The 12,500-nt window shown below is 37.7% G+C and overlaps 1 protein-coding gene across 5 annotated transcripts in view; it reads right to left on the bottom strand.

The window, feature by feature from the left end:
- Nucleotides 1-12,500, bottom strand: part of LOC115223136 (protein unc-13 homolog B-like) — a 201,774-nt gene that overhangs the window by 56,295 nt on the left and 132,979 nt on the right. For all 5 annotated transcript variants that reach the window (XM_036512227.1, XM_036512231.1, XM_036512228.1 and 2 more), the window contains 5 exons: nt 11,316-11,378; nt 10,045-10,142; nt 8,186-8,336; nt 4,958-5,026; nt 3,275-3,364 (listed from right to left, as the gene is read on the bottom strand). In XM_036512227.1, coding sequence (XP_036368120.1) covers nt 3,275-3,364; nt 4,958-5,026; nt 8,186-8,336; nt 10,045-10,142; nt 11,316-11,378 — 471 coding nt within the window. The remainder of the gene's footprint in view (nt 1-3,274; nt 3,365-4,957; nt 5,027-8,185; nt 8,337-10,044; nt 10,143-11,315; nt 11,379-12,500) is intronic.

The raw sequence follows: 12,500 nt of genomic DNA, 5'->3' as shown, positions 1-12,500 counted from the left end.
TGCACACAGCAGGATTGAACCTGGAACCATGTGGTAAGAAGAAAACTTCTCACCACACAGCCACTCACACACACCACCATCACCATCATATCTTTTCTCCATGCCGTCATGGGTTGGACAGATCAACTGGATCCAACAGGTCAGTTGGCACCATTTTGCATCAATGTCACAGTTTCATCATGGTTTTTACATCCCGATGCCCTTCCTGATACTGAGTACTGTTTTTCTTTTTTGGTAGCACCCACCGTCATCAGTGAAGCCACCTCATAAATTGCAAGACTAAAGAATTTCCACATCGGAAACAGGAGAACAGAAGAAAGGGTGGTGACTTTCGGAGAGGGTGTTGAGAAGTAAAACTAGGACGAAAGGAACAGGTTTGTAGTAAAGATTGTTTGCCAACATAACATGGCAGTCCTGGTTTAGGATGAATGTTGCTGTAATTTAGCCCCAGGAGACATCGTCTCCAGCTGGCTATACAACACGATTTGTGTCCTTATATTTTCGAAATAGAGAATCTAGCACCCCCACTCGGCTCATTCTAGCACCTCCACTCATCTAGATTCCCTTGTTCAAAAATATAAGGACACAGATCGTGTCCTATAGCCAGCTGGAGACGATGTCTCCTGGGGCTAAATTTCAGCAACATTCGTCCTAAACCAGGACTGCCATGTTATGTTGGCAAACAATCTTTACTCCAAAGTACTGTTGCTGAATATCTCACGTTGTGAGATTTAAAAATAGTAATTTTCTAAGGAACATGTTTATCGTTGGTGAAGGTTATCAGTGAAGAAACGAAATTAAACAGTGTAAGAGATGTAGCATCAGGGGTTTGTGGGAGTGAGTTAAAGAGTGAAAGGGAGAAGTGTAGGGTGGGATGAGTTAGGGGAGATTTAGGGGTATCCCACAATATGCATGGGTTGTTGGGGATGGGTGGGTGGATGGATGGAGTGATGCTAGAAAGAGAGAGAGAGAGAGATTATGGTGCTGAGTGGAGCCAGAGAGTACTGTCCGGGTAATGTTTCCAGAGTGACAAAGGATCAGGAAGGGCGAGTGAAGGTTGTAAGGGTGGAGGGTGCAATTGAGTGATGGATGAGAAACAGGGGTAGTTGTAGTTACAAGGAGACAGAGGGTGAAGGTAGTCAAAGGTGGACAAAGAGAGGGACAATCAGAAGACTGAAGGATGAAGAATAGGGGGTAGGTGGCTCAGGGGAGGAGGAGTGATGACCAGCAGAACAGATGATGATATAAGTAGCAGTAGTAGTGTAAGTAGCAGCAGCAACAGCATTAGTAGTAGTAGTAGTAGTAGTAGTAGTAGTAGTAGTAGTAGTAGCAGCAGTGTAAGTAGCAGCAGCAACAGCATTAGTAGTAGTAGTAGTAGTAGTAGTGGTGGTGGTGATGGTAGTGATTTCTGCTTCTATTAATTACAGTAGATGGAAGAACGGTGGAAGGATTGGGTGATGGGGAAGGGGGGACAGGTGGGGGCAACAAGTGTAAATTTAGCAGAGATATAATGGGGGCAACAGATCCCGATACTTGCATCAGTGAGTAGGTCTTTTCGAGCCCTGCACATTTCCAATCATCTTGGCCCCTTTCTCATCTATTCCTTGTTTGCTCTTAATTACTTCAGAAATAATGGTTTCTAACTTTGGCACTAGGCTGTGTGTGGTGTGTGTGTGTGTATGGGTGGTTAGTTTCAGTTGCATCAACCTCCCCCCAACTCTCAAGAACATGACTGGTACTTCATTTTATCAACCCTGTAAGGATGTGAGGCCAAGTTGATCCTGATGATAGCTGAACTCAGAATGTTAAGAGGCGGCAAATTGCCGTTAAGCATTCCGTTTGATGTTCTAATGATTTTGTTAACTCAATTACCCCAGAAATAATGATCCCTACTAATTACTCCAAAAGTGCTGCTCTCTGTTAATTACTTCGAAAAGGATGAAATCATGTATATGTGTGCATGTGTGTGTGTGTTTGTGTGTATATATTTACATGCTTGCAAAAGTGAGTTAATACAAAAATGTACATATGTATATGTGTACATATGTCTAAATTTACTAACAATTTTACTTGTTTTGGTCATTTGACTGTGGCCATGCTGGAGCACCACCTTTAGTCGAACAAGTCAATGCCAGGACTTATTCTCTGTAAGCCTAGTACTTATTCTATCGGCTAAGTTATGGGGATGTTTACATATCAAAATTAGTTGTCAAGCAATGGTGGGCGGACAAACACAGACATACAAACATATATGTATATATATATATACATATATGGCGTGCTCGCTTAGCCAGCGGGGTGGCATCATTTGATGGCTAAAACAATGCGAACGCATTGTGACCAGCGACGTGTAGCAACATCTGATGGTCTGGTCGGTCACGTGATCATGTGATATATATATATATATATATATCATCATCATCATCATCAACTCAGAATGTAAAGATAAATGCCAAAGCATTTTGCTTGGTGTTCTAACAATTCTGCGAGCTTGCCATATATGTGTGTGTGTGTGTGTGGGGGGGGGGGGAGGTATAAAGTATATGAAGAGTTTTGTCAGGCTAACTCAAACTAATTCCCTCTGAGTACTCAATATGGTGTGCCACTAAAACTCAGATTTGAACAGTGGTTGGACATGTGATGTTGAGACTGCCTTTCTGAAGTGGCTAGAAGTGGCTTCTCCTTGAGCAAGTAGGTATAGATTAAGACAGAAATGAAGAGGCAAACCATTTGGTGAGATGTTCAGCATGACGTTCCAATAGACTGCATATTCTAGAAACATCTGTTAGAGACTATGTATACCTTTTTATTATAAGTCTAAATTAAATGTCCTTGCCAAACAATTTGCCTTTTCATTTCTGTTTTAATCTATCTATTTTTGCTTTAATCTCTCTCTCTCCATATATATAAGTCATCTAAAAGTCCATAAGTGAGGAAAAAGATGCACTCATACATATGTATATATATTTATGTATGTATGTATATAACAACAATAATGTTAGTCATAGAACAGCTTTACTTGCCTTGCAGGAATATATCATGCAAGAGGAATAAAGACAAATGGTTTTTAGTGAAGATGCAGAGGAAACTGAAGAATTATGAAAAAAATATTTAAGAAAAGAACAAAATTAAAGAAAGCCATTTGTAAGAAAGTAAGATTGAGAGAATGGATAAAAGAAGAAGTATGAAGAATTATTATGGAAGATTATGTAAATAATAAGGGAAATGAAGATTAAAGGGAAATAAATAAAACAATGAAGAATGGTATTCTTACTTTCATTCTAAAAAATGTTATACTTGTGAGCAAGTCGACTGTAGATTTTAGATCTTGTAATCTCGCTGGGTCAGAAGCAGGGAAATTATTCTGAAATAAAGTAAAATAGTTTATAGTAAAAACGGTACAGAAAATATTTTCTAGTGAAAATATAAATAAACACACACACACACACACACACACACATACATGCAGACAGAGCAATGAATATATTTTACAAGGCAAAATCTAGCTGGCAGTATCTCATCTTGACTTTCTTCAATCATGAAACTGTGGCTATGCTGGAGCACAGCCCTGAAAAAATTTTAGTTTTAGTTGAATGAGTTGACCTTGTTTTATTCATTCTTTTTTGTTTAAGCCTGCTACTTATTCGACAGGTCTCCTTTGCAGAACGGCTAAGATACAGGGACATAAACACACCAACACCAGTGGTCAAGAGGTGGTGTGGGACAAACACAGACACACACACACATATATATATACACACACACACACATATATACACACACACACACACAATGGTATTCTTTCAGTTTCCCTCTATCAGATCCACTCACAAGGATTTGGTTGGCCTGAGGATATAGTAGAAGACACTTGCCCAAGGTGTTATGCAGTGGGACTGAACCTGGAACCCTGTGGGTGGCAAGCAAACTTCTTACCACTCAGCCATGCCTGCACCTATGTTTAAAGTTTTGTCATAGGGTATCACTTTCCAGGGTTTGTGGCATCTCACTATCCAGAACCCCATGGCTGCAAAACAAGCTTCTTCACCACAAAACTATGCCTGCTAATCAATTTTGAGAATAAAATTTAACAATTACTAACCCTAACTCCCTTTTATAGTGACATATTGGTTTCTATTTCTTTTGGCACAAGGCCAGCAATTTTGAGGGAGGAAGCAAGTCGATTATATCAACCCCAATCCTCGACTAGTACTTACTTTATCAATGTATTTCATTACTACCCACAAGGGGCTAAACACAGAGAGGACAAACAAGGACAGACAAACAGATTAAGTCGATTATATCGACCCCGGTGCATAGCTGGTACTTATTTAATCGACCCTGAAAGGATGAAAGGCAAAGTCGACCTCGACGGAATTTGAACTCAGAACATAGCGACAGACAAAATACCACTAAGCATTTCGCCCGGCATGCTAACATTTCTGCCAGCTCGCCGCCTTATTTTATTGTGACATATTAAAGACTACCATTTATATCGACCCCAGTGCATAACTGGTACTTATTTTATCGACCCTGAAAGAATGAAAGTCAAATTCGGTCTCAGCAGGATTTGAACTCAGAAAGTAAAGAAGGATGAAATGCTAAGCCTTCTGCCTGCCCAATGTGTTAACGATTCTGCTAGCTCACTGCCATATTTTATTGTGACATATTAAGACATATTAAAGACTACCATTTATTCAATTAAACCATGATCCGTTGATGATATCAGGGATAGGATAAGTCATGTGAATCTGGGTGTAACTGAAAATCCCATGGTGGTTTATTTATATAATGACAGCGGAAAGCTTGATGATTTACAATCTGATAAATAAGCCCATTCCTTTATTCTTTTCTGAGATTCATCCAACTACACACAGAACTAAAGCTAAACAAAATTAACATTGTACAAGGAATTTATAATGGATATGATGGTTAAAAAAAATATATATATCGTCCTTACCCTATACATGGATAAATCTATTCGAAGTGAGTTGTGTAATTGGTCCAATAATTTTACAAATTTTTCTTTCTGAAATAGAGAAATATCGACAAAATACAACAAATTGAAATGTTGAGATGTTGAAAAAAAAAAATATTACACATAAACAGACAGACACTACTCTGCAGTGGTATTGAACTTGGAACTACATGATTGTAAAGTGAACTTCTTGTCTTGCAAACAACTTGCACATGCAAGTGCTACCAGTCAAAAACTCCGCATACCGGAAGCCAACAAGTGTATGGGGTCATCAGGAGAGAATGCGCGCCGTTTCGGGACCTACCTCTCGATGGCATCAATATGCACCGACCCCCCCCCTCACTGATATGAGGCCCCGCTTGCTAGATCAGCTGGTTATCAAATAAAGCTCAATATTCTTCTAGCCATCGCTCATCGTCTCTTTTTAACCAAATCCAGTGGCTAGCCTTCTCCACCGTGGATTGGATATCGGTCATGGTGGTATTGACTTTACGATGAGTTAGGCCTAACAATAACAACAGTCGTCTCACACTGTGTCCAACGAACCCTCTACATCCGACTTTGATTGGAAAATGTTCTGCTTTCCAGCCTGCGTCTTCATATTCCTCGAGGAGGTTTACATAACGGTCAATCTTTTGAGCCCGAGCGGCGTCCATATTATCCTCACGAGGAACCGTTAACTCAACTTAACTAAAGAACTTTTCCTGCATACAATTCAAAGATAACACCAAGTCAAAAGCTTTTTATCTTTTTTTGTCTTTGGTCAGTAAGTGTTATTTCTATTTGATTCTATTTAGAAATCAAAGGAAATGACTACTATTCCCTTCAGACTTTGCTTTTGTGACCTGAACATCAATGTTTTCAAACTGACCTATTTTCCAGTACATTTCAGACAGATTCAGTGCCAAGTTGATGAAGCAGAAATATTGTTATAGTAAATATTCTGCTCAACTTGGCCAGTAAGTGTTTTTCCCTATTTGCATCTTTCTAAAAATCAAAGGAAATCACTACTATTTCCTTCAAACTTTACTTTTCTGACCACCTGGACATCAATGTTTTGGAACTGACCTATTTTCCATTACATTTCAGACAGATTCAGCACTGAGCTGCTGAAGCAGAAATATCGTTATAGCAAATATTCTGCTCAATACCACAGATTTGCTTGTCAGGTGCTTGACACATATCCCTTAGTGGCTAACAATATGTGTATCTCTAATCACAAGCAGGAGTAGTGGAGGAGCATCGTAGCCATGTGTTGAGAAGGATTCTTTGTGGCTTGAATAAACATCATAACAAAAGCAAAATTTGAAAGAAATATTAGCCATCTTTCATACTTCCTAAGGGTAAGCAACTAAGAAATAACAGTTGCTACCCAAGAACAAATATTGTGTTACACAGTGTTATGTGATTAATATTATAATGCAGTTTATATGTCAGCAAATTTAATAAATTTAAAGAAAGAGGGTATAAAAAAAAAAGGAAAATAGTTTAAAACTATAGGTTAGAACAGTGCTTTTTAAACTATGGGTCACGAAGTGAAATGCTTTTTCACAAAAATTAAATTTAAACACATGAATTTCAGTTTATATGTGATTTCACAAACGCATATTTAATACCTGGTGAGGTCACGAAAAATCTCTCAATGAAAAATGGGGACAAGAATGAAAAAAGTTTAACCCTTTCGTTACTGTATTTATTTTGAGATGTTCTGTGTTTCTTTCAATTAATTTAAAATTTAACTAAGAATTTAGTAAAATAGCTTAGTTATCATTAAGTTAGTGTTAGGAACATAAATTGTGACTAAGGTTTGGTGGAAAATTTTAATTCAAAACTTATGAAAACAAGACATTTGTGCTACAGAGCCAGAGGCAGTTTCAGGCGGGTTGATATCAAAAGGGTAAAGAATTGCTTCTCTATTATATATTTTAACCCTTTTGTTACCATATTTCTGTTGAGGTGCTCTGTGTTTCTTTCAATTAATGTTAAATATAACTAAGAATCTAGTAAAATAACTTAGTTATCATTAAGCTAATGTTAACATATATAGTGATTAAGGTTTGGTGGAAAATTTTAATTAAAAACTTATGAAAACAAGACATTTGTACTACAGAGCCAGAGGCAGTTTCAGGCGGGTTGATATCAAAAGGGTAAAGAATTGCTTCTCTATTATATATTTTAACCCTTTTGTTACCATATTTCTGTTGAGGTGCTCTGTGTTTCTTTCAATTAATGTTAAATATAACTAAGAATCTAGTAAAATAACTTAGTTATCATTAAGCTAATGTTAACATATATAGTGATTAAGGTTTGGTGGAAAATTTTAATTAAAAACTTATGAAAACAAGACATTTGTACTACAGAGCCAGAGGCAGTTTCAGGTGGGTTGGTATCAAAAGGGTTAAGAATTGTTTCTCTATTATATATTTTAAACCTTTTGTTACCATATTTCTGTTGAGATGCTCTGTGTTTCTTTCAATTAATTTAAAATATAACAAAGAATTTATTAAAATAACTTAGTTATCATTAAGCTAGTATTAGGAACATAAATTGTGACTAAGGTTTGATGGAAGATTTTAATTCAAATCTTATGAAAACAAGACACTTGTACTACAGAGCCAGAGGCAGTTTCAGGCGGGTTGGTATCAAAAGGGCTAAGAATTGTTTCTCTATTATATATTTTAACCCTTTTGTTACCATATTTCTGTTGAGATGCTCTGTGTTTCTGTCAATTAATGTTAAATATGAAAAAATTTTTAGTAAAATAACTTAGTTATCATTAAGCTAGTATTAGGAACATAATTTGTGACTAAGGTTTGGTGGAAGATTTTAATTCAAAACTTATGAAAACAAGACATTTGTAAATTAGAAAATTACTATTTTTAAATCACACAACGTGAGATATTCAGCAACAGTACTTTGGAGTAAAGATTGTTTGCCAACGTAACATGGCAGTCCTGGACTGCCATATTATGTTGGCAAACAATCTTTACTACAAGACATTTGTACTACAGAGCCAGAGACTGTTTCAGCCAGGTTTGTAACGAAAGGGTTAAGATGTACTGGGCTAGAAGCTGAGATAAAGGGTGAAATGTGTATGAATACGTAGAGTGTGTGAGTAATGGAAAAAAAGTAGTGCATTTAAATGGAAAAAAGGTAGTGCATTTAAATAGAAAAAAAGTAGTGCATTTAAAAAATAAATATTATACTAACACCAAAATTCGATGCTGCAAATCTATCACTTGCTGATACAGCTGTTGTTGCTGTAGTATGTGCATAGAAGGCATTAATGTTTGCCAGAAGGGTACTCATCACAGCTGGCACTCCAGGGCACATATACTTACACGATAAACAGGAAAAATGACTGAAATGATAAATGAAGAAAGAAAGAAGTATATTTAGTTTACTTTTACTGACAGGCCATATTTTTTTTTTCCAAGGAAGCACCATCAGCTCTCACTCTCATGTACAATTCTCTGTGCTTTAACTCCTTGTTCATAGAAGGATTTGGCAAAACCTACCTACCCCAAAATGGGTAGGTAGATTTAGAACAGTGATTCCCAAAGTGGGCAGTACTAACCCCTTGGAGGTGGTGGAAAGATCCAGGCATTGAGCTGGCAGAAACGTTAGCACGCCAGGCAAAATGCTTAGCGGTATTTCGTCTGCGTTACGTTCTGAGTTCAAATTCCACCGTGATCGACTTTGCCTTTCATCCTTTCGGGGTCGATAAATTTAGTACCAGTTACACACCGGGGTTGATGTAATTGACTTAATCCCTTTGTCTATCCTTGTTTGTCCTCTCTGTGTTTAGCCCCTTGTGGGCAGTAAAGAAATAAGGAAAGATCCAGACAGTGGCATTGAAGAAAAGTGGTATAATAATGGGGTGGCCAAAATGGGGTGAAAAAAAAATTAATTGGTTAATTAGGCTTAAGTTTTATTTGTGAAATACAACTATTTTGAATTTTCTGCAGAAAGTGGTCCATATTTGTGGTGGGGAGGGTGAAGGGGCACTAGGAATGTGACCCGGGTGCCAAAGGGGCAGCAGCCTGCTAAAGTTTGGGAACTATTGGTTTAGAATGTAATAACTTTTACAAAGCCTTCCATGTGCATGCATGACCTTGAACCATTACGGGTCATATCCTGTGCCACCCGTTTGTGTACCTAGTACCAAGGCGCGTTTTCAAGTGGTTCATGAATGAGTGTCTACTGCGGATTGGAACGGTTTATGACGTTAAGATCTAATAACCCACATAGCTGTTGAATTCATTTCAAATTTAGATTTATTTCAGGCAGTGGAAGTAACCTGTACCTACTGTTAACCCATCCCAATCATCCCATCTTCTTCCCACTTACTTCCACTCAGCCTTATACAATGCAGAGTAACCATCTATATGCATACATGTGTGTGTAAAGGCATGTGGCTGGCCTTGTGGTTATGGGGGTTGCACTCATGACCAAGGGATCATGGTTTTGATTCTTAGACCAGATGCACGTTGTGTTCTTGAGCTAAACTCTGCATTTCATGCTGCTCCAATCCAGACACCTGTAAACAGGTAATTTTGTGACAGACTGGCCTTCTGAACAGGGGAAATAGTGACCTTCTCAATTGGCCAACAAGATGCAACGTTACATTGAGAATTTAGTGTTTAATGAAGACTTTCTTTCACCAGAGGACATAGCTTAAATTCTGCATATATATATATATATATATATATACTAGACTTCCTACCCAGTGTTGCCCGGTAAAGTATTCACACACACACACACACACTAATCCTTTCTACTATAAGCACGAAGCTCGAAATTTCAGCGGAAGGGCTAAGTCAACTGCACTGACCCCAGTGCTCAACTGGTACATATTTTATCGACCCCGCCCTAAAAAAAAAGGACAAAAAGACAAAATCAACCCCAGCAGAATTTGAGCTCAGAACGACGCAAAGAAGGGGAAAATGTTATCAAGCATTTGGCCCAGCTTGCTAATGATTCTGCCAGCTCACCACCTTACACACACACACAAAATAATGTAATTTGTAAAGGAAATTAAAGGGGAAAAAAAAGGAATAAGAACTTACGTCATTGCTTGATATATTGATTCAATGCCGTACCGCATTGCAAATTCATCTACAATTTCTTGTGATGGTTCATCATAATATACTTTCCAAGCATCATCCTGCAATGATAATCAACAAAGATTAGATTTAGATGCAGCTACAGAGTTACAGTTTATAAGTTAACTGTAGAGAATGATGTTTTCGTTTTAGTATACAAGTTTTTAAGTAGGGTTCAATTTTTTGTTGTGACCTCCTTCAGTCACGAATGACCATGGAATTGCACCTAGGAAGTTACCCTCCGAGGTACAAGTCTGGGCAAGGTTGTTTATGGAAGACCAGCAGTCGCCCATGCATACCAGCCTCCCTTCTCCAAGCCACCGATGTTATCCAAGGGAAAGGCAAAGACCGATACAGCTTGGCACCATTGATGTCACAGCTCATTTATTAACGTGCAAGTGGCTGAGCACTCCACAGACACGTGTACCCTTAACGTAGTTCTCGAGGAGATTCAGCGTGACAAGGCTGGCCCTTTGAAATACAGGTACAACCGAAACAGGAAGAAAGAATGAGAGAAAGTTGTGATGAAAGAGTACAGCAGGGTTCACCACCACCCACTGCCAGAGCCTCGTGGAGCTTTATGTGCTTTCGCTCAATAAACACTCACAATGCCCAGCCTGGGAATAGAAACCACAATCCTCTGACTGCGAGTCTGCTGCCCTAACCACTAGGCCATTGCGCCTCCACAGGGTTGAATTAATGAAAGTAAATTATAACGACTTTTCGCATTTATCTATCTATTTCTTCTAAAAACATTCAACAAGTATAAAAAGATACTGGAATCAACATAATTTGGATTAAACTTATAATTTAAAGAAATTTTTTTTTACTGATATGTCTGTAGAATAACAGAGTCATGTAATGTATGAGAGAAAGAAACGGTGAGGTGATACTACATGATACTTCACAATGAATTAGTTTTGTCATGGAATTTTCAATAACAGAAGAAACTCGAAAACCAAATTTTGATAAAAATTAGAATGTTCAAGAATTTTCTAGACAGTGTAGCCTTTAATAACTCTTTCACTCTTTTACTTGTTTCAGTTATTTGACTGTAACAAGTGAAAGAGTTATTAAAGGCTTTGCTTTTGTTACATACCCATAACTAATTAATAAGCAGCTTTCTTTATTATTGTATAGATGGCTACCAGCTTCATGTAGGTGCAGCATGGCCAAGTGATTAAGAAATTTTCTTTGCAACCACAAAGTGCCAGGTTTAATAATAAACTACTTACTCCTTTTGCATCGGGTAATTTCACAGTTCCTCCAGTTTGTTCACATAGGTAATGGAAAAGGTTCTGTAAAACAAAGACAAAATAATATTTTTAGATAATTAAATAAAATTTCTAAGAAATTATATACGATAGCAGTGTGGAATACACATATTAGACATTCAAAAGCGCAAAGACTGTTCATTTGATTTAAACATTTATTTTTTGTTATCTAATGTTAGGATTTTTGTCACACCAACTGTGACCTGGTCACAGACAAGATTACACTGCATCTAGTTTGTTTTTAAGGTTGTTGGCTGCTATATAGATGTTCCAAGGATTTGAATTGTAAAAGGCCCCTGGGATCTTTTCGGTTTGAATGGCAGTTTTTTCTTGTGGTGTCATATGAAATTGTCACCCATAATTATGACCCTAGTATCGATCTATTGCATTTCAATCTGTTTTAGGGTTAGGGTTAGTTAGGGTTAGGGGGTGGGAAGGGTATCTTTTTTTCTTCACAAATGTAAATAAACCCAATCTGTTTCTTAAACGAGAAACATATTCATACGGCACAGAATGTTTTCACCTCAATAGACAGTCATTGATTGGTTGAAATTGCAGAAATTGAAGAAAAAAAACAGCAAATATCTTACAAACTATAGAATTTTCTCAAAGCCAAGAGAAAAAGATGTTTTATGAACACATTCTACCAGTATACGAAGTTTAAAATTTTTAGTTACCTACAAATTATGTTAAAAACTGCCGTTCAAACCAAAAAGATCTGGCCCCTGTGCTGGTGACACATAAGAGGCACCCATACTAGTAACATGTAAAAGACACCCAATACACTCAAAACAGACCTTGCCAGTGCTGGGGTCATGCGAAAAGCACCCGGTGTATTCTGCAAGGTGGTTGGCAATAAGAAGGGCATTCAGCTGTAAAAACCAAGCCAAAATAGATGATGGGAGCCTGGTGCAGTTTTCCAGCTTCAGTGAAACACTCTAACCCATGACAGCATGGAAAACAGATGTGAAATGACGCTGAAGATAATGATGAAATAACCAGGAACTTATATGTTGGATAAAGTCATAATGAACTGATCCCCCCCCCCTGTTTTTTCTTTTACCCAAAGCTAGGAACCTTTCCCACAGCACTTCGTATGTGTATAAGACAAATAACCTCGAGTTCTTTTACAAGGCTTAGAACAAC

The sequence above is a fragment of the Octopus sinensis genome, linkage group LG22 (assembly GCF_006345805.1).
Source record: "Octopus sinensis linkage group LG22, ASM634580v1, whole genome shotgun sequence".
Classification (NCBI taxonomy): Eukaryota; Metazoa; Mollusca; class Cephalopoda; order Octopoda; family Octopodidae; genus Octopus; species Octopus sinensis.
This window is presented reverse-complemented; position numbering and strand designations above follow the sequence as displayed.